The sequence below is a fragment of the Entelurus aequoreus genome, linkage group LG19 (genome assembly GCF_033978785.1).
Source record: "Entelurus aequoreus isolate RoL-2023_Sb linkage group LG19, RoL_Eaeq_v1.1, whole genome shotgun sequence".
Taxonomy (NCBI): Eukaryota; Metazoa; Chordata; class Actinopteri; order Syngnathiformes; family Syngnathidae; genus Entelurus; species Entelurus aequoreus.
This window is the reverse complement of record NC_084749.1, coordinates 8,391,914-8,413,751: the sequence shown is the minus strand read 5'-3', so window position 1 is coordinate 8,413,751 and position 21,838 is coordinate 8,391,914. Positions and strand designations below refer to the sequence as shown.

Here is a 21,838-nt window from a genome sequence, read left to right as displayed (position 1 = left end):
TTGAGGGCAAAAATTAATTTATTTGATTTTGGGATGAGACTAACATAACAAAATGTGGGGAAAGTTGTGAATGCTTTCCGGGTGCACTTTACAGGCTTGTTTATTATTTTTAATAAATTTGTAAAATAAAATAAAAATCTTCACAATGTCATTACGGGGTATTGTGTGTAGAATTTTGAGGGCATAAATGAATTTCTTTAATTTTGGGATAAGACTAACAACAAAATGTAGAAAAAGTTGTGAGTGCTTTTTGGGTGCAATGTACATGCGATTTTTTTGTTTTTTATTTCCAATAAATTTGCAAAATAAAAAATAATCTTCACAATGTCATTGTGGGGTATTGTGTATAGAATTTTTAAGGACAAAAATGAATTCATCCTATTTTTGTATAAAGGCTGTAAGATAACAAAATGTGGAAAGTGTTAAGCGCTGTGAATACTTTTGGGATGCGGTGTATATCATTAAGAAGGTAAAATGGATATGGCGTTTTTTCCCACCATGAGCGTACGTACACGTCTGATTGGAACTGTATTCACAGTTGACCCTTTCTTCTGGGTCAAGACGTTTCTAATTTGCATAGAAATAATGTCAACATAGGCTCAACGACATCATTGACACGCAATTAGCAGAATTATTGGGGGGGGGGGGGGGGGGGGAGTAATTACGTTCCCACGATGGTGCCAAGCAACACTGACGGCTGCTTAATTATCATAGTAATGAAGTCTTTAGTAGCTTGACACATAAGGCGAGGGAGTCGTGATTCTACCTTCAAATAAAAAGTGACAGTGCTATTGTGGGATGTTAAACAAAGGCAGGTTTATTGAAACGTGGACTGAAGCGTGGTCATGTGACCTGACGTAGATGGACTAAACAACATTATTAGGCAACAAAAAAAACTTCCCTCAGGAGCGTGGTGGATTATAATGTTCCCGCTCCTGGAGCCGCCGCTTTCCTTCCAATTCATTTCAATTACTTGCGCCGTGCCCATCTTCTTCCCCCGCGTCGCCATTAGCAATTCGCACTTGATGCGGCCTCATCTAACGGCCCAACATAGGCCGGAGCCGGGAGAAGAGCGGTAATGGAATGAAATGTCACTCAGTCGTCGCCTTTTGTCCCCACCGTGGCGAGCGGGCTGGGCGGTCTGCTAGTTGCCATTAGCGGCGGAGAAGTTGTGTGTGTGTGTGTGTGCGTGTGTGTGTGTGTGACGCCTGTGCCGTGTCGCTCCTGTTCAGGCCTCACATTTCCTTGGCCCTCCCACACCTTGCATCAGTCCTCATCAGGGCTTCTTCACCTTCTTCACCGAGGAAGAGCTGGATGCTGATTCTCTGCGTTTGCGCTGGAAGGTGATAAATGACACAATCTGGTCAAGGTTGGACTGGGAGTAAGTCCACTTCACTCGCAGTGCACACTGCAACACGTGCCAGTCCCAGTTCCCCACCTCAGGCTTCTGATCAGCTAAAACGCAGGTGGTCTGACTCAAGGCCCGGGGACCAGATTCTATTTTTTGGACAATCATTTTTTATTCAGTTAATAAATTAAAATTAATCAAATAAATTATTTATAATTTTATTTTATTTTTTTATTTCTATTTTTTTTTGGATAATAATTCTTTATACAATTAACAAATAATAAAATAAATTATTTATTATTATTTTATTTTTTTTAATTTGTATTTCGCATACATTCATTTACCACAGTCACGCCCAAAACCAATTAACTCCAACAAAAATCACTTTACTTTGTGTTGAACATAGAAAAATGCTTGTTTGAATTTCCAGGATGAGTTAAATGTGTGGAATTGTGGAAATTTGAAAAATGGATCATTCATTTTGAATGGAGAAATTGTCCCTAAACTGGGAATTCTCGGAAATCCGGGAATTTTTTTATATACACTGCCGTTCAAAAGTTTGGGGTCACATTGAAATGTCCTTTTTTTTGAAGGAAAAGCACTGTACTTTTCAATGAAGATAACTTTAAACTAGTCTTAACTTTAAAGAAATACACTCTATACATTGCTAATGTGGTAAATGACTATTCTAGCTGCAAATGTCTGCTTTTTGGTGCAATATCTACATAGGTACATACAAAGTTAATTTATTACAAAACTAGTAATACATATAAACATTAAAAAAATGCATTTAAATAGAGAATAAGTGAAAAATCAAAAATAAATATTTAGTTGGTAAATGGTCTCTGTTTATATAGCGTTTTACAACACCTGGAATGATACCCAAAGTACTTCACATTATACATCACATTCACCCATTCACACGCAGATGGCAGAAAAAAATAATAATAAGAGGAAATATCAACTTCCATTGAGAACATACGGAGCCCCTAAAGGGACATGGGGGATTTATTTTTTTTTCTAATATTTTTTCCGTAAGAACAAGTATAACAAAAAAATTAATAAAATAAAAGTAAAAAATATATATATAATATAAAGAAGTACCGGTTCCGGTACCCAACCCTGGTGACAGAACCAGTGACTCACCGAGTTGGGTGTCAGGGGCGCTCCCACCACGTCGATGATCTGCTCCTTTGCCTCCACCTTGATGTCATCCGTGTTGGGCCACGCCTCACCCAGCGGAGTGGACGCCGTCATGTTGTTGGCGCCGCCGTCGCCGGCCTGCGGCAAAGCTGTGGTCATCCCGCCGCCGCACGCTCCTCCGCCGCCGGCCTTCAGCAGGGCTTCGTAGCGGTGACGCAGCATCTGTTGCTCGTACTCGCAGTTGCTGTGGGCCTGCTTCAGCTCGTAGAGCAGCACCAGGTCGCTGCGCAGCTCGTTGAACATCTGCACGATCTCTTCTGTGGGCATCGGGTTGAGGTCTGTGCCAAAAAAATGGCAATCATTTTAACAATAACAACTATATTTTTTTACCCTAATAAGTGGGGGAAAAACGTGGCTCTCAAAGAAAATGTAATATACCATAAACTCTGCTCCTTTTTTCTACACTTTGAACTAGGGTTGTCCCGATAACAATATTTTAGTACCGGTACCGGGACCAAAATGTATTTCGATAGCTTGCGGCACTTTTCTAAATAAAGGGGACCACAGAAAAATGTCATTATTGTCTTTATTTGAACAAAAAATCTTAGAGTACATTAAACATATGTTTATTATTGCAATTTAGTCCTTAAATAAAATAGTGGACATACTAGACAACTTGTCTTTTAGTAGTAAGTAAACAAACAAAGACTCCTAATTAGTCGTATGCAGTAACATATTGTGTCATTTATACACCTATTATTTTGTCAACATTATGAGTGGACAAACTGTAAAAATGTATTATTAATCCACTTGTTCATTTACTGTAAATATCTGCTTATTTTCTGTTTCAACATGTTCTATCTACATTTCTGTTAAAATGTAATAATCACTTATTCTTCTCTTCTTTGATACTTTACATTATTTTGGATGATACCACACATTTAGGTATTGATCCGATACCAAGTAGTTACAGGATCATACATTGGTCATATTCAAAGTCCTCATGTGTCCAGGGACGAATTTCCTGATTTTATAAACATAATACAGTGTTTCCCATAAACTGCCAAGATACCTGTGGCGGTGGGGGTGTGGTCACCATGACATCATCGAGTAATTAGCATAATTTACTACAATGATATGATTTTCTCTAAAAAGGCTCAAAAAATGTATACTTACTAATTAATAATAACAGTTTTGTTTTAAACGTCCATCCATCCATCCATTTTACAATATAATTACAACACTTTATGTACATATTTATATACAGATTTGAACAATAAGTTATTCACTGAAATATATTTATTAATTGTGGTTCTTACAAAAAATATATCTTATAAAATATAAAAATAAATATCTCTTAAAGCTCTGCCCCTTTAATTAGTGCATACTAAATCATTTAACTTTAGCCTACTACTACAACCATATTATTTACCAGCAACATAAAGTGAAACAGAGGCAGAGGTGTCCTGCCACAGTCAGTAACAAATAAACAGAAAACAGTAGTGGTCAAATACAAATAAGGCAACAAGAGAAGTATCCTACACTTCTCTTTTGTAAAGTAAATCTGAACAGCCGATATGGGCATCTACATCAACTATATGATTTGCCTGAGAAGCTGGAAAGGACAAAAAAATATATATATATATTTTCTTTTTTTTTAAAATGTTTTACTTTATTTGTGGCGGACGTAATTCTTTCGTGGCGGGCCGCCACAAATAAATTAATGTGTGGGAAACACTGTAATATACATTTAAAAAAAAGGAAAAACGATTTTGTGATGATAAAAAATATTGATGTAATCATCGTAGTATCGACTAGATACGCTCTTGTACTTGGTATCATTACAGTGGATGTCAGGTGTAGATCCACCCATGGCGTTTGTTTACATTGTGACGCCGGTGAGCTATTGTATCCTCCTACGGTGTGTAGTGAAGCATGTTTAGCTCTTCCTCGTCCTCCAGTGATAATGGTACTTGTAAGAAACTTACCTTATTTGCCGACTGCGGATGTATGTTTGCTGCTAGCTAGCTAGCCATGTCTTAAAGCACCTCTTCCTGAGGGTGTTTCAGTGTTATAACTTCACCTTTATCGTCACTTTTTACACCAAAATGCGTCCATTCTCCCTTTTCTGTCTACACACTGTGTCTGCTTGTAAGTACTCTGTGTGTGTCTGCTCGCAAAACCAGCAATGTCATGACGTGACGATGCACCGTCATCCCTGGGAACCGGTACTTTTCAAACAGAGGATAGTACCATTTTTAATTCATTATTACCGTAATACTATACTAGTACCGTTATACCGTACAACCCTACTTTGAACCCTGCAGCTTATAAAACAATGCGGCTGATTTCATTGATTATTTTCACTGTTGGCCATAATGCAAATAGTGTTCATTAAACACAAGCAAAGACACTGAAATGGTGTGTTATTGTTTGTGGTACGGCGACCCTCTCTTGGACGAGTTCGCTCACTGCAGGTGCTGCTGGGTGACTGCCTGCAAGCGTTTCCTACGGTTAAAAGCTTGTGGACCGGAAGTAGAAGTGCCGTTGTGTCTTCTAATCGTCCATAGCGTTTCTACTTGTATGGATTCTTCATTTATCACTGCAAGCAACGTTTGTAAGTTTTACAATGTAACTAAAACAATTCTTACTTACTAAACCGTCCCGTGTGTGATGTCTGTAGGAGTGTTTTCATGCATATTTGTACGTGCTATCGTAATTTAATCAAGCTAGCGTCGTTAGCATTAGCTAATATGCTAACACGTTTACGAGTGTCTGTGGTAGTATTATTAACTTACAATGGCGTTCTGTTTGTATTGTTCCAGTTTCACAAATTCCTCAGTAAATTCACCAAAACGTCACCGTGGAGTTATTGAGTCTGTTTAGCTGATTGGAGAGCTAGCTTGCGCAGCTAGTGGGTCCATGACCATGACTTTTGTTTTGTTTGATCAGCCGTTTTACTGCAGTTTCTGGGGGGGGGGGGGGGGGCACGGTGCGATGCCAGGGAGGAGGAACATGTTTCATCAGTATCATACACTATTGTTTATTGTTTATTGAATGGATCCCCATTAGCTGATGCCAAGGCGACTGCTAGTCTTCCTGGGGTCCATATAGGAGCATACAAAATAAAAATACAAAGAATATATACATTACCAAACATTATACAAAGGAAAAATACAACATAAGATAAAAAAAGCTAGTTAAACCCAGTATTAAAAATTCACGTCATGTGAACACTATCATGCTTTAAACCCCGCTTCCAAAAGCTGTGCACTACAAAACCTGCTCATTGTAGCCATGAATCTTGACTTTGTCATTTTGATTAAAAAAAATAAAATTAAAATAAAAAATATAAAAACAGAACAAATGGTTTTATTAATTTTTGTTTTGTAGTTATAGTGCTCCTAAATTGTTGTTGCTGATCAAATTTGAATACATTATTCATTGAGTTTAATTAACTTTATTTTTCAGTTTAAAATGGTTCAAGTCGGTCAAAAAATTGTCATAGTTTAAATAAGAATTAAAAAAACAACACAATGTTAATTAAGTTATTTATTGTTTTCTTTTTTTGTTTGTTTTATTTAATGTAAGTAAGGATACAATGTTATGCTGAGGTGTACTTATAACAATTTTAAGGACAAATTATGTTATTTGTAGTAGCGGCGAAGAGTAGGGGGGGGGGCACAAAATATTTTCTTCTTCCTACGGGGAAGATAATTGAGAAGCAGTGTGTTACAGACACCGCTTGGAAACAATTAAGGTATGTAAATAAACATTTATAAAATATTTCTGTGTAAATAACTAATTTCACAACATATATATCTGCGACTTATAATCAGGTGCGGCTAATATATGGAAAAACGTTTTTTCCCCCCCGAAAATTTGCAATGTATAGTCCGGAAAATATGGTAAAACTGTCTTGTGTATTAATTCTCGTTTTTGGAGACAATTAAATCAATAGAGGCGTCCATTGGAGCATTTACAAAACCCAAAAGCAGTGAAGTTGTCACGTTGTGTAAATGGTAAATAAAAAGAGAATACAACGATTTGCAATATTCAAGTGAATAGACTGTAAAGACAAGATATTTCATGTTCACACTGAGAAACCTAATTTTTTTTTGCAAAAAATCATTAACTTAGAATTTAATGGCAGCAACATATTGCAAAAAAGTTGTCACAGGGGAATTTGTACCACTGTGTTACATGGCCTTTCCTTTTGACAACACTCAGTAAAGGTTTGGGAACTGAGGAGAGACATTTTTGAAGTGGAATTCTTTCCCATTCTTGCTTGATGTACAGCTTATGTTGTCCGGGGTCTCTGTTGTGGTATTTTAGGCTTCATATTGCACCACACATTTTCAATGGGAGACAGGTCTGGACTACAGGCAGGCCGATCTAGTACCCGCACTCTTTTACTACGAAGCCACGCTGTTGTAACACGTGCAGAATGTGGCTTGGCATTGTCTTTGGTCCAGAGGACACGACGGCCACAGTTTCCAAAAACAATTTGAAATGTGGACTCGTCAGACCACAGAACACTTTTCCACTTTGCATCAGTCCATCTTAGATGAGCTCGGGCCCAGCGAAGCCGGCGGCGTTTCCGGGTGTTGTTGATAAATGGCTTTGGCTTTGTATAGTACAGTTTTAACCATACTTAGAGATGTAGCGACCAACTGTAGTTACTGACAGTGGTTTTCGGAAGTGTTCCGGAGCACATGTGGTGATATCCTTAACACACTGATGTCGCTTTTTGATGCAGTACCGCCTGACGGATCGAAGGTCACGGGCCTTGCCCCTTACGTGCTGTTATTTCTCCAGATTCTCTGAACGTTTTGATGATACTACGGACCGTAGATGGTGAAATCCCTAAATTCCTTGCAATAGCTGGTTGAGAAACGTTGTTCTTAAAACTTTCGGACAATTTGCTCAGGCATTTGTTGACAAAGTGGTGACCCTCGCCCCGTCCTTGTTTGTGAATGACTGAGCATTTCATGGAAGCTGCTTTCATACCCAATCATGGCACCCACCTGTTACCAATTTGCCTGTTCACCTGTGGGATGTTCCAAATAAGCGTTTGATGAGCATTCCTCAACTTCCTCAGTCTTTTGTGCCATCTTTTTTGAAACATGTTGCAGGCATCAAAATCCAAATGAGCTAATAATTGCAAAAAATAACAAAGTTTTCCAGTGTGAACATGAAATATCTTGTCTTTGCAGTCTATTCAATTGAATATAAGTTGAAAAGGATTTGCTAATCATTGTATCCTGTTTTATTTACCATTTACACAACGTGACAACTTCACTGGCTTTGGGTTTTGTACATAAGTGCTCAATAACAGTAAAAGGTGAATAATTAAGAGTGTTGTTGTACATCTACATATGACACGTGTCACTCACCCACTCCTTGCTCGGCGAGGATCTGCTCAATCGCTTTGATCTTCTTCTGGCCCACCGAGCTCGGCAGTTTCATCTGCAACGCCACGAAAAGACAGAGTGAGCGTGACAAGGGACGTAGTTTCAGGTCGGACATGTGGGTAAACAAACACTGTTAACTGGCATGGAATGCACTTCAGCGGGCCAGATCCAGACGTGGTTCTTCACGGAGCTCTGTCTGACTGATTAGCTGCAGGGGAAGTCCGCTCCTTAGTTGGCCCTAATGCATTTCCCATAGAGAGCGGGGGCTGCTCATCAGTCTTGGAGATGAATAAGGGACCCCATTGCTGGCTCTGACAAATACGAGCACGTCGGCGGCAGAATTAATCATGGCCGTGTTAATGAGGCGGAGCAAGTGGAAGTCAAACGTTCTGGCTGCGGTGTCACGTCATGATGAAACTCTCGAGATGTTCAGTGGGATGACAAAATCAAATATTGAAAAGTCTGCATCACTCCTGCTTTCTAAATGACAACTCTTACATACAGGAATACATTTTTGTCATATGTACGTATTTCTTAGAGATCGACCGATATGGCTTGTTCGAGGCCGATACCGATGTGATTATTTGTAATTAAGGAGGCCGATAACCGATATTTGGTGCAGATACTCATTTGCAGTAAAAGTTGGCTAAACGTGAATAGTATACAGTTTAGATGTAAGGTAAAGGATAAATAGAAGGTAAAAGAAAGTAAAGGTAAAAGAAGGTAAAAAGAACGCAGAGAAAGGTAACAAAAAAGGTAAATAGAAAGTAAACAAAGGTAAAACAAGTTAAATAGATAATAAAATAATGTAAAGGGTATAGAAAGAAGGTACCGGTATATAAGGCAAATAAAATGTCAAACAGAATCCATCCTGTTTGGGTCCCACATCAACCTTAAGAAAGTCAATGACTTCACCATAAAAGTGGGTGACATTGTTATCACCAGGAAAGATGAGGTCAAATACCTAGGTTCCATTCTAGAGGCTAACCTTTCCTGTGATAAAATGGCAACCAAGGTAATCAGAAAAGTTAACCAACGAACGAGATTTCTCTACAGAATCTCCTCTCTGGTCAACAAAAGCACCTTGAGGATTCTGGCGGGAACTCTCGTTCAACCCTTTTTCGATTACGCATGCACCTCCTGGTACTCTAGCACCTCCAAATCCCTCAAATCTAAACTCCAAACATCTCAGAACAAGCTAGTCAGGTTACTTCTAGACCTCCAGCCCAGATCCCACCTCACTCCTACCCACTTCTCCAAAGTGGGCTGGCTCAAGGTGGAGGACAGAGTTAAACAACTTGCACTGAGCCTAGTCTATAAAATCCACTACACCTCCCTGATACCGAAGTACATGTCAAACTACTTCCTTAACGTAAATGACCGCCATAACCACAACACCAGGGGGAGCTCCACTAACCACGTTAAACCCAGATTCCGAACTAACAAAGGTCTTAAGTCATTCTCTTTCTATGCCACATCAATGTGGAATGCACTCCCAACAGGTATAAAAGAAAGGGCATCTCTATCCTCCTTCAAAACCGCAATAAAAGTTCACCTCCAGGCAGCTACAACCCTAAACTAACACCTTCCCCGGATTGCTAATAATCAAATGTAAACAATCAAATGCAGATACTTTTTCTTATGCCTTCTGATCTCTCTCTCTCTCTCTCTCTATCCACTACTTGCTGTCCATATCCTACCCCCCCCCCCTCCACACCCCTGATTGTAAATATTGTAAATAATTCAATGTGATTATCTTGTGTGATGACTGTATTATGATGATAGTATATATGATAGTATATATCTGTATCATGAATCAATTTAAGTGGACCCCGACTTAAACAAGTTGAAAAACTTATTGGGGTGTTACCATTTAGTGGTCAATTGTACAGAATATGTACTTCACTGTGCAACCTACAAATAAAAGTCTCAATCAATCAATCAAAAATGTGAATAAATAAAATAAGATAAATTGAAGGCAAATAAAAGGTCTAAGGAGGTGATTATAAGGTAAATACATGGTAAAATAAGGTAAAACAGGTTAAATAGCAGGTAACATAGTAGGTAAATGAAAAGTAAAATTAGATATTAAAAAAATAATAAATCAAAGATAAGAGGTTAAAAAAAGTAAAGGATGTAAAATAAGGTAAAGGGTAAATCAAAGGTAAAATAAAAAATAAGCTAAATAGGTAAAATGAAATGATTAAAAGGTAAATAAAAGGTAAAATAATGTAAAACTAATGAAATAGAATGTAGAAGATGGTCAACAGAAGTTAAAAGAAAGTAAACAAAGGTAAAAAAAGAAATAAATAAAAGATAATAGAAGGTAAAACAAGTTAAATAGAAGGTAAAACAAATGTTAAAAGATGGTGATTAGAATGTAAATAGGTAAAAGATGGTAAAACAAGGTAAAGGGGAAATCAAATGTAAATAAAAGGTAAAAAGAAGGTAAATAGAAGGAATAAAAAAAAGAGATACCTATATACTGTATGTCAAAACGCCAACTATTGGCGCCGATAATCGGTGGATCTCGTTTGGTATTTTCTTATGTCATGTATTAAGGGCTGCAACAACTAATCGATTAAATCGATTATAAAAATAGTTGGCGATTAATTTAGTCATCGATTCGTTGGATCTATGCTATGCATTTTAATTTTTTTATAAACCTTTATTTATAAACTGCAACATGTACAAACAGCTGAGAAACAATAATCGAAATAAGTATGGTGCCAGTATGCTGCTTTTTTTCAATAAAATACTGGAAAGGATAGACATGTAGTTTGTCTCTTTTATCCGATTATTAATTTGATTAATCGAAGTAATAATCAACAGATTAATCGATTATCAAATTAATCGTTAGTTGCAGCCCTACATGTGTTACATAATGACAATAAGTTGCATGTTTTAGAGCAGAAACAAGGGCAGTGGCACTATTTGAGAGGGAATAATAAACACGTGGAGCAGCAGTACTTACCCTCTGGCTACGCAGTGTAACTCCAGAAGATTTAAAATCTGGAAATTTGATGCCTGTGGTCTCTGGCAGGGCCTGAAAAGGTAGACAAACTTCAACATACAGGAGTCTGGGAATAAACTTAATACCACAAGTTCTCCTCAATGTTCTCCAGGCCAAGGCAAGGACCCCCAGACTGACCAACTCTTTACTTATAAAAATGTGTCCTAAAGGTTTTGTTTACCTGAGAGTTCTCAGGGGGATTGGAGGCTTAGCTTTATTTGTTGAAAAATTGTGGGGGGAATATAGAAAAAATATATATTTTAAAAGGCACAACCAAACATTTAAAGACACTTCTGCTGAAGACCTCTGTTCTTGCCCGTGAGTATTTACAAACCCCAAAACCGTGTAAATGGTAAATTAAAACAGAATACAATGATTAGCAAATCCATTACAACCTACATTCAATTGAATAGACCGCAAAGACAAGATATTTAACGATAGAACTGGAATACTTTGTTATTATTTGCCAATATTAGCTCATTTGGAATTGGATGCCTGCAACATGTGTCACAAAAGCTGGCACAAGTGGCAACAAAGACTGAGAAAGTTGAGGAATGCTCATCAAACATTTATTTGGAACATCCCACAGGTGAACAGGCTAGTTGGGAACAGGTGGGTGCCATGATTGGGTATAAAAGCAGCTTCCATGAAATGCTCAGTCATTCACAAACAAGGACGGGGTGAGGGTCACCACTTTGTCAACAAATGCCTGAGCAAATTGTTTAAGAACAATATTTCTCAACCAGCTATTGCAAGGAATTTAGGGATTTCACCATCGACGGTACGTAATATCATAAAAAACGTTCAGAGAATCTGGAGAAATCACTGCACGTAAGCGATGATATTACAGACCTTCAATCCCTGCATCAAAAAGTTACATCAGTGTATAAAGGATATCACCACATGGGCTCAGGAACAATTCATAAAACCACTGTCAGTAACTACAGTTGGTCGCTACGTCTGTAAGTGCAAGTTAAAACTCTACTACGGAAAGCGAACGCCATTTATCAACAACACCCAGAAACGCCGCCGGCTACGCTGGGCCCTAGCTCATCTAAGATGGACTGATGCAAAGTGTAGAAGTGTTCGGTGGTCTGACGAGTCCGCATTTCAAATTGTTTTTGGAAACTGTGGACGCCGTGTCCTCCGGTACCAAAGAGGAAAAGGAAAGCCAGCATGTGTGATGGTATAGGGGGTGTATTAGTGCCCAAGGCATGGGTAACTTACACATCTGTGAAGGCACCATTAATGCTGAAAGGTACATACAGGTTTTGGAGCAACATATGTTGTCCTCCAAGCAACGTTATCATGGACGCCCCTGCTTATTTTAGCAAAACGATGCCAAGCCACATGTTACAACAGCGTGGCTTCGTAGTAAAAGAGTGCGGGTACTAGACTGGCCTGCCTGTAGTCCAGACCTGTCTCCCATTGAAAATGTGTGGTGCATTATGAAGCCTAAAATAGCACAACGGAGACCCCCGGACTGTTGAACAACTTAAGCTGTACATCAAGCAAGAATGGGAAAGAATTCCACTTCAAAAATGTGTCTCCTCAGTTCCCAATCGTTTACTGAGTGTTGTTAAAAGGAAAGGCCATGTAACACAGTGGTAAAAATGCCCCTCTGACAACTTTTTTGCAATGTGTTGCTGCCATTAAATTCTAAGTTAATGATTATTTGCAAAAAAAAAATAAAAATAGTTGGAATATTAAATATCTTGTCTTAGCAATCTATTCAATTGAATATAAGTTGAAAAGGATTTGCAAATCATTGTATTCTCTTTTTATTTACCATTTACACAACGTGACAACTTCAATGGTTTTGGGTTTTGTAAAAATACCATGGTATGAATATTACTGTACTGGCAATCAAGTTCAACAAAGACTGGTGTGAATTTTGTAAATAATGTAAATAATTCAATGTGATTATCTTGTGTGATGACTGTATTATGATGATAGTATATATGATAGTATATATCTGTATCATGTATCAATTTAAGTGGACCCCGACTTAAACAAGTTGAAAAACTTATTGGGGTGTTACCATTTAGTGGTCAATTGTACGGAATATGTACTTCACTGTGCAACCTACTAATAAAAGTCTCAATCAATCAATCAAATTGACACCGCGAGCGCTTACCGGCTTCTCCGTTTCTCTTTTTTGTGGAAGTTTCTTCTTGGAAACTCTCTTTTCCGCTCGTCTCAACTCTGTGGTGGTGTCGGCTGCTTTTATGAGCTTCTGCAGGTCCTGGGCTTTCTTCTCTCGGTCCTTCTTTCTTGTTTCAATCTTCCTCAGTTCTTGGATGAGGTATTCTTCTTCTGCCACCTACAGGCCAGACAACAGAAGTGCAACCTGGGTGTGACTGCTGAATTAAACAAATATAGCTGGCTTACATTGCTAACAGCAGGTCAACACCATTTTCTGGTGTTTGGGGTCTTTTTCCAGACCAGTGCCTTGTTTAGCAGGAAATCCTTCAGTCATCAGAAATGTTCTTCCATTAAGTGTCAAAAAAGAACTCTTACTTGCTCTGGTGTACGATTGAAGAGCTTGTCCAGTTGTTCTTTTCGCCGCCTTTCATGACCGGCGTCAAAGATGTAGATCTTGGGCTCGGCCCCTGAAGCCGCACGAACCTTGGTCAGCTTCCCACAAATACCATAGTAGCGTTCTTTGAGGTCCTCTATGGATCGTTTCTGAAAGTTCAAACAGAAGCTGACTGACTGCAATTATTCGTAACCTTAAACAATATAATTATTATAATTATATGAGGAATTATTACCTTAAATCAATGTAAGGCTGCAACGATTAATCTATTAAATTGATTAGTTCAAATAGGAAAAAGCTTCAATTCATAATCTGTTGCTTCAAATAAAATTTTAATGAGTGGAACAAATAAATATTTCTGAAGTCCGGACCACATAAAAGAAGTTAAAACCAGTTAAATAGAAGGTAAAATACGGTAAAGGGTAAATAGAAGGTAAAAGAAAGTAAATGTTTAATGTCAAAAATAGGCAAACAAAGGTAAAAAAAAAAGGTAAATAGAAAGTAAACAAAGCTAAAACAAGTTAAATACATAATAAAATAATGTAAAAGGTAGATAGAAGGTAAATAAAAGTTCAAATGTAAATAAATAAAAGAAATAGAATGCAAATAAAATGTCAAAGAAGGTGATTATAAAGTAAATAAATGGTAAAATAAGGTAAAATAGGTATAATAGTGGGTAAATAAAAAGCAAAAGAAGGTTAAAAAAAAGTTAAATAAAAGATAAAAGGTTAAAAAAAGTTAATTAAAAGGTAAAGGACGTAAAATAGGGTAAATGGTAAATCAAAGGTAGAATAAGGTAACATTTAAATAAAAGAAAATAATCTAAATAGGTCAAATTAGATGATTATATAGTAAATAAAAGGTAAACTGAGGTAAAATTAATCAAATACAAGGTAAAAGATGCTAAACAGAAGGTCAAAGAAAGTAAACAAAGGTAAAAGCAGGTGATTAGAAAGTAAATAAAAGATAATAGAAAGTAAAACAAGTTAAATAGAAGGTAAAAAAAAAGCTCAAAGATGGTGATTAGACTGTAAATAGGTAAAAGATGGTAAAACAAGGTAAAGGGAAAATTTAAATGTAAATAAAAAAGGTAAAAGAAGGTAAATAGCAGGTTAAAAAAAAAGATAAAAGATAATTTAAAAAAGATAAATAAAAGCCAAAAGACAAATAGAAGTTAAATGGAAGTTCAAATAAGACTAGTAGAAGGTAAATAAAAAGGTAAAAGAAGGTAAATAGAAGGTTAAAAAAAAAGATAAAAGATCATTAAAAAAAGATAAATAAAAGCCAAAAGACAAATAGAAGTTAAATGGAAGTTAAAATAAGACTAGTAGAAGGTAAAAGAAGGTATTAAAAGTAATGCTAAGTAGAAAAATATTTGCTTATTGCAACTATTTTCCCTAAAATACCCATTGAGACTATAAAGTGTGTTTTATCGGCTTATTCGATTAATCAAACAAAAAATTGAGCTATTATTCGATTGCTGAAATAATCGATGGCTGCAGCCCCAATACAAAAGGAAAATTGTGCTCCAACACATCAGTTTTTATCAGCCACCTGAAACGCCAAAGCCAGCCGCAAATTTTTGGAAAGTTTGAGAAGTGCAAAAAGTTTGAAAGTTGCTCTTTCAAATCAAATCCATCTTTGTTTGACTCTCACCTCAGGGTGCACTTAAATCTACATCAAAAGGTTCTAGTTATAAATAGGTTATTGCTTATCGGTTAAAATCAGATATCATGCATAATGTGAGGAGGGTGGTTACTCTGTACTGCTGGTGGTCGTATCGGTCATGTACTACAACAAAGCGCAGGTCAAAGCGCTTGCACAGATCAAAGAGGTGGTCCGTCTCCGCTTTAGTCCAGCCGTCGTCATGGAGATGCACTTGGTACTCCTGCTCCGAGTACACGGGCACCTGCACCGTCTGTTCAGGGAAGAAGGAGGAAGGGGAGAATACCGCTTATGTCATGGAGGGAAACAGCGACATCTTCTGGGTGCGGACAACAAGTCAAGTCCACCTTGTTGAAGCGGGAAAAAGGGTAGTCTTTGCCCTCCTCTGCCGCCCGCCGCCAATGGTGGAATATGGCGCCGTCTCTTCGAGCTGGATTGGTGAAGGGCATCCACTTCCAGGGACGGACCTTTTTACAGCCCAGCTTGGCTTTGACCGTCCTGTAGCCCTGGGTGGTGTCGCTTGGCAGCAGTGGGGGCGCATCTCTACGGGGCGACAGAAGCCAAGGCTCAAAACACCTGAATGGTAAATATATACACTCTCAGGAGTACACTGATGAATATACTGTACACTCTCAGGAGCACACTGATGAATAAACTGTACACTGTCAGGAGTACACTGATGAATATACTGTACACTCTCAGGAGTACACTGATGAATATACTGTACACTCAAGACTACACTGGTGTATATATGAATATGAACGTAACTAATGGGAATGTATAAAAATCCAGACCGCATAAAGGAAGTTGAATAAAAGGTAAAAGATGGTAGATAGAAGGTAATAAAAGAAGGTGGAAATGTAAGGTAAAATAAGGCAAAGAACAAGGTTGAAGAAGGAATATAAGAGGTAAAAGTAGTAAATAAAAGGTGAAAAAATTTAAATAATAGATAAAATAAAGTAAAGAAATGCAAAAACAAGGTAAAAGGGTTAAAAAAAGGTAACTGGAAGGTAAAGGTAGTAAATAAAAGGTTAAATATGGGAAATATAAGGTAAAATTATGTAAATAAAGGCAAATGATAAGTCAATAAAAAGGTAAAAGAAGGAATATAGAGGTTAAAATAAATTAAAAGAAAATGTAAAAAAGATAAATAGAAGGCACAAAAAGGTAAATGTAGTAAATAAAAGGTAGATAGAAGGTAAATAAGAGGTAAAGGAAGGAATATAGAGGGTAAAATAAATTAGATAGAAGGTAAATAAAAAGATTTATAAAATAAAAAATTTAATAAAAAAGATAAATGGAAGGCAAATGTAGTAAAAAAATGTAAATAGGAGGTAAATAAAACGTAGAAGAATTAATAAATAAATTAAAAGAAGTAAATAAAAAGTCAAATAAGATACATAATTGTTAAAAGAAGGTAAATAAATGTAAATAAAAGTCAAGTAAAAATGTAAAAGAAGGAATATGTCGGGAAAAACAGGTAAAATAGAAGGTAAATAAAAAGTTTAAAAAAAGGTAAACAGAAAATATAACAGTAAATACGAGGTAAATATTATATAGAAAGTAGAAGAAGAGGATAAAACAAAGTAAAATACAGTCAAAAAAGTTAAATAGAAGGTAAAATAAGGTAGAATAAAAAGGTAAACAAAAGGCAAAAAGAGAATATAGACGGTAAAACAAGGCAATGGTCAAAGAAAGTAAATAGAAAGGAAAAAAGTAAGTACAAAATGGTAAAAGGGAATATAGAATGTACAACAATGTAAGAGACAATCAGAAGAGGTAAATTAAAGGTAACTAAAGGGAAAATAAGTTACATAGAAGGTAATTGAAATTGGTCATTTTCCAACCAATATTCTACAACACAAATTCAACGTTGAAACAACACGCTTTTTACTGACGTTTAATCAATGTCGAGTTCTGATGTTCATTTGACCTTCGAAATTTGGTCATTTCCCAACAAACAATGTGGATCCAACGCTAGACACCAACATTGTCTCAATTTACAAATACTACTATTTTGCAACGTTGTTGATGGATGGATGTTTCAAAGTCCGTTTTAAAGGACATGTACTTATAATCAACGTTGTATCAACGTCTTATGTTTGCTGGGTTGAAATGCGTGTGATTTTCTGCCTGCGTTTTAAAGAATGACAAACCACCATACACTGTCTGGGTGGAAAGTGCACTCATTGGTAAGATCCATTCCAGCTAGGGATGATACTCGAAACCGGTTTTCCCGGTTGTTCGATAAGAAAAGAACCGAGTCCTCGGACTCGAATCCCTTTTTGAGAACTGGTACCCATTATCGAGACCACTATAGTAAAGAAAAAGAGTTGGTTCTTTATTCGAATCCCTCGGAACGAATCCCGTCCCGACCAGAAATGCTCTGTGAGACATCAATCAAGAAATGGCGTCACGTAGCTCAGTCATTAGGCGCAGATAGCGAAATCAGGGAAAAATGGACGGGAAAAAGCGCTCCAAGGTGTAATAAAGTTCAAAACAAAAGGTATAATCCAATGAATAACTTTACTGAGAGATTCGAGCAGGGTACAAACACATGACCAACACTTTTACGACCAACCGGAAACATAGCAACCAGGCTAGCAACGCACCTCCTTTACGGCAGCTGTCGCAACCTTCTTAAAACAACCGCAGCACATACATATATATACAACACATCTCCCTTTTTTAACTTTTGTTTTTCTTTCCTTGTAAACAAAACAAAATCACACTGTATATGTGTTGTCTGTCTAATTATAAATAATGCAGACGAGGCGTGTTGGCTGAGTTCTTGACGTTTACTTTCACGGGTGGCGACATGCAACAACACTTTTCGGGGCAACCACGTATGCTCGTCACTCCCGTTGCATGATGGGTAGTGTAGTTGTTATATTCCCTAGCTCATAACATCTTTCCCCCTATAAAGAAATAATGTTAACTCAATAAAGTGTATTTCTTTTTTTAGCTTTAACTTTTCATTTTTTTAGCATTGTAACCACATTTGCAAACAACTTTTCTCTTCATAGAATGTTCTTTCAATAAAGAATTAAAGTGCAAAAATGTCAAAGCATCATAACAAACAGTTATGTCAAATAGCAGCAGAATTGCACTTTTTGGAAAGCTGTATTATTTCCAGTTGTGTGCCCAAGGGACTGATTTTATTTAACACTATATTATTATTTATACACCTATAGTGATCACAGAGACAGGTTGTTTTTGTGTTACTGTATATATTTGTTTTTCTGAAAAATCCCACTTTATATACTTTGGGTAACAACAGTCAATATATATATATTTTTTTTAATTTTTTTTTAGGGGGGTAACAGTCAATATTTATTTATTTATTAGATTAAATAGTTTTCTTATATAATAAAAGTGAGCTTTTGTTAAACCAAATATTGTGTTTTTTTCCATATACAACAACCCATCTGGACTCGATAAGAGAATCGGTAAGGAATCGGTTCGATAAGAGGATTCGATAATAGACTCGAACTCGATAATTTCTTATCAAACATCATCCCTAATTCCAGCTCAACAAGCCACTGATGAAAACACAATTTGAATGCACAATTAAGCGGAGGAAAAATCCATACTTTTTATCGGAGTACAGCAGAGCGTAGACTTCTCTGTGCATTCCCTCCGGCCTCTTGAAGGTCAGAGTTTCGGTTGTCTTCTTGGATTTTTTCTAGGATAGGGGAAAAAATGTAAACAGATTGTCTTTCGATTGGGCATCTTCACAAAATGCATTTCTAATAACATATTTGTGTACATATTATAAATGCCGTAAATTCCAGACTATAAGCTACTACGTTTTGAAACCTGTGGCTAATAAAACGCTGTGGTTAATTTATGGATTATTCTTTGCTGACAACCATAATAATGCAAATAGTTTAAAAAACACACACAAAAAAACAAGCAAAGACACTGAAAAGGTGTGTTATGGTTTATGCCACGGCGCCATCTTTTGGACGAGTTCACTTAGTGCAGGTGCTGCAGTACTCAATTTTTAGCACTGTCAACCGGCAATAGAAGTGCCATTCCATCTTCTATCCGTCCATAGCGTTCTACTCGTATGGATTCTTCATTCATCACCCCAAGCAATGTTTGTAAGTTTTACAATATAACTAAAACAATTCACACTTACAAAACCGTCCCATGCGTGATGCCTGTAGGAGTGTTTTCATGCATATTTGTACATGCTGTCATAATGTAATGAACATTTGCGAGTGCCTGTGTTAGCAGTATTAATTTACAAAGGCATTATTTTTGTATTAATTTTTTAATGTAAATTCATCGTTACTGTGGCATTATTGAGTCTGTTTAGCTGATTTGAGAGCTAGCTTCCGCAGCTAGCGGGTCCATGACTGTTTTGTTTGATCAGCCGTTTTACTGCCGTGTTACAGACACCGTTTGGAAACAATTAAGGTATGTAAATAAACATTTGCTAAATAATTCTGTGTAAATAACTCATTTCACATCATATATATCTGCGGCTTATAAATCCAGTGCAGCTACTATATGGAAAAATATTTATTTCAAAAATTTAGTGGGTGTGGTTTATATGCCTGTGTACTATATAGTCCAGAAAATACAGTACCAGAATTAGGGATCGACCGATTATCGACGCTGATATTAGGCATTTTGACATATATGGGCAAAGGTCTTTTTTTAATCAGTATCAGCTTTTTTTTGTGTGTGTGTGTATGTATACATGGAAACAATCCGTTAGAGTAGAAGCATGGTTGTGTGATTGATAGAGAGATTAAATAACTCAAACTAAATTCAGTCATGAACACATGAAAAGGACAGAGAATAGTTTGTGCCACTTGAGAAGTTGCAAAACAGCAAAGCAAAGTTGTGCGAGATTTTATCCCTTAAATATTGTGTAGATATTGCTACAGTATATAAATGTGTGCATGCGTGTGTGTGTGTGTGTGTGTGTAGGCTGCCTAAAAATGCATAATAATACAAAATGGGGATAGTTACAATCATGCCCTGATGAATACATTAATAATGTAACCTACGATATTTATACTAAAATAAATATTTTGATGATCTGTACATAACATTTTATACATTTTATATAAGACAATGTCTTAAAAACTTGTTCTATTTTGCATGAAATTTGCTAGGTGATGAGCCTGCAAACAGTCTAATAATGTAAACACTGAATTTGGAATAATGTCATCAATCCCAGCTGAGGTTTTTAAGAAATATATATTATTTCAGGTTGTTTGGCAGAGATACAAAACTTCAGGTTGCTATTTTATTTATACTTTTTAAATTGTTTTATTATTCAACTCTATAAGAGCTGTTACTGTGACAAAGAGACTCCCTGCATTTTTTTGTTTTGGTTTGTTTTTAACTACTTTTTGAATCAACCATGCATCGTGCATTAAAAACAAAGTTAAGTGTGATAGTATTAGCTTAAATTTTGATTTAAGACCCTGCAAGGGACAAGCGGTAGGAAATGGATGGATGGATGTTTCTCACCTTGTCCGAGTTGATGAGGTCCTTCTTACTGATTGGCCCGTCATTGTCCCCTCCTGTCAGCTCCAGAATATCCCTCACATCAGCCCCGGTAGTCATGACTTCTCTGCTTTAAACAACTTTGAAACAAAAACTCGCGTGTAAACAATCATTCATTCCGTGCTGTCGTTAGCAACATGCTAACGATAACATCATTACGGAAGCACATTGAAAACAGAACCGTAGAAGAGCTGGGAGCAACAACAGATTTTTGTTATTTGTTTAAGGTTTAACTTTAAGTTGAATTTACATTTAAAGAATTGTCTAAGGTACACAAATATATGTTTTAATATCCACTGCTATTGTTCCGGTTCGTCACAATGCTAACAAGTACTTCCGGTTTTGCCCCGGAAGTAGTTTGTTTTTCTGTGGGGGAAGATTACAAACGGTTACACATTCGAAATAGCGCCACCAGATGGACGGGGCTAGGTTGACAATATTACATTACTGCTTTAAAAAGTATATATTTAGTAGCGATATTTGGAAATATTTATGTTAATCTGTATGAATTGCCCGTTTATTCACACACAAAAAAAAAATCCGAATGGTATTCATAATTATGAGATTTAAAAAGTTATAATTGCGTGTTAAAAATTCGAAATTATGGCACAAGCGGTAGGAAATGGATGGATGGAGATAAAATGGTCGATATTATGAGATACAATGGTCGAAATTATGATATAAGAAAGTTGTAATTATATAAAAAAAAAAAAAAACGTCATCATAATTATGATAATAAAAAGTCCAAATGATGAGATTGAAAAGACTTAATTATGATATAAAAAGTCACAAGTCAAATAAAAGTCATAACTAATACTTGACACAACATATAAAACCAAACATCAAACATTTACATAATTCACCTGGGATACCTTGGGGGTTTTTGCCTTTTTTTATATCTTTATTTATGAAGTTCAACATTTACAAACATTCGAAAACATGAAAAAATAACAAGGACAATTCAAACAAATGTGTGTGTGTGTGTTTTCTTGTATTTCTACCCTTCTTGAGACATGAATCAGAATCAGAAATACTTTATTAATCCCTGCATGTTGTGTCAATGTTGTATTTGTGTTGTCGAATATTGGTTGGAAAAATGTGAAATGTCTAAATTAATTTATGTGTAGTGTAGGGCTCAGCTCCAAATACATTTTAGCCAAGCACACGGGTACCGTGGTATTCCCGCT

At 36.5% G+C, this 21,838-nt stretch overlaps 1 protein-coding gene across 1 annotated transcript; it reads right to left on the bottom strand.

Annotated features, from left to right (window-relative positions):
- Positions 1-801: 801 nt before the first annotated feature.
- On the bottom strand, positions 802-20,999 carry dmap1 (DNA methyltransferase 1 associated protein 1). The gene is made up of 10 exons (XM_062027479.1): positions 20,616-20,999; positions 18,716-18,807; positions 15,470-15,665; positions 15,217-15,375; positions 13,439-13,606; positions 13,056-13,241; positions 10,880-10,951; positions 7,888-7,960; positions 2,495-2,829; positions 802-1,336 (listed from the first exon to the last, which is right to left on the bottom strand). The coding sequence occupies exons 1-10, from the start codon at positions 20,709-20,711 to the stop codon at positions 1,277-1,279; spliced, it is 1,437 nt and encodes a 478-aa protein (XP_061883463.1). The 5' UTR covers positions 20,712-20,999; the 3' UTR covers positions 802-1,276.
- Between the last annotated feature and the right edge of the window lie 839 nt (positions 21,000-21,838).

What these genes read in the sequence shown, in the direction of transcription:
- dmap1 (XM_062027479.1), bottom strand. Translation starts at nt 20,711, where the DNA reads ATGACTACCGGGGCTGATGTGAGGGATATTCTGGAGCTGACAGGAGGG. An exon ending in ACCTCATCAACTCGGACAAG is followed by an intron (nt 18,808 to 20,615) that starts GTGAGAAACATC and finishes CCCCTATCCTAG; the next exon opens with AAAAAATCCAAGAAGACAAC. An exon ending in AAAGAGAAACGGAGAAGCCG is followed by an intron (nt 10,952 to 13,055) that starts GTAAGCGCTCGC and finishes CTACCTTTTCAG; the next exon opens with GCCCTGCCAGAGACCACAGG.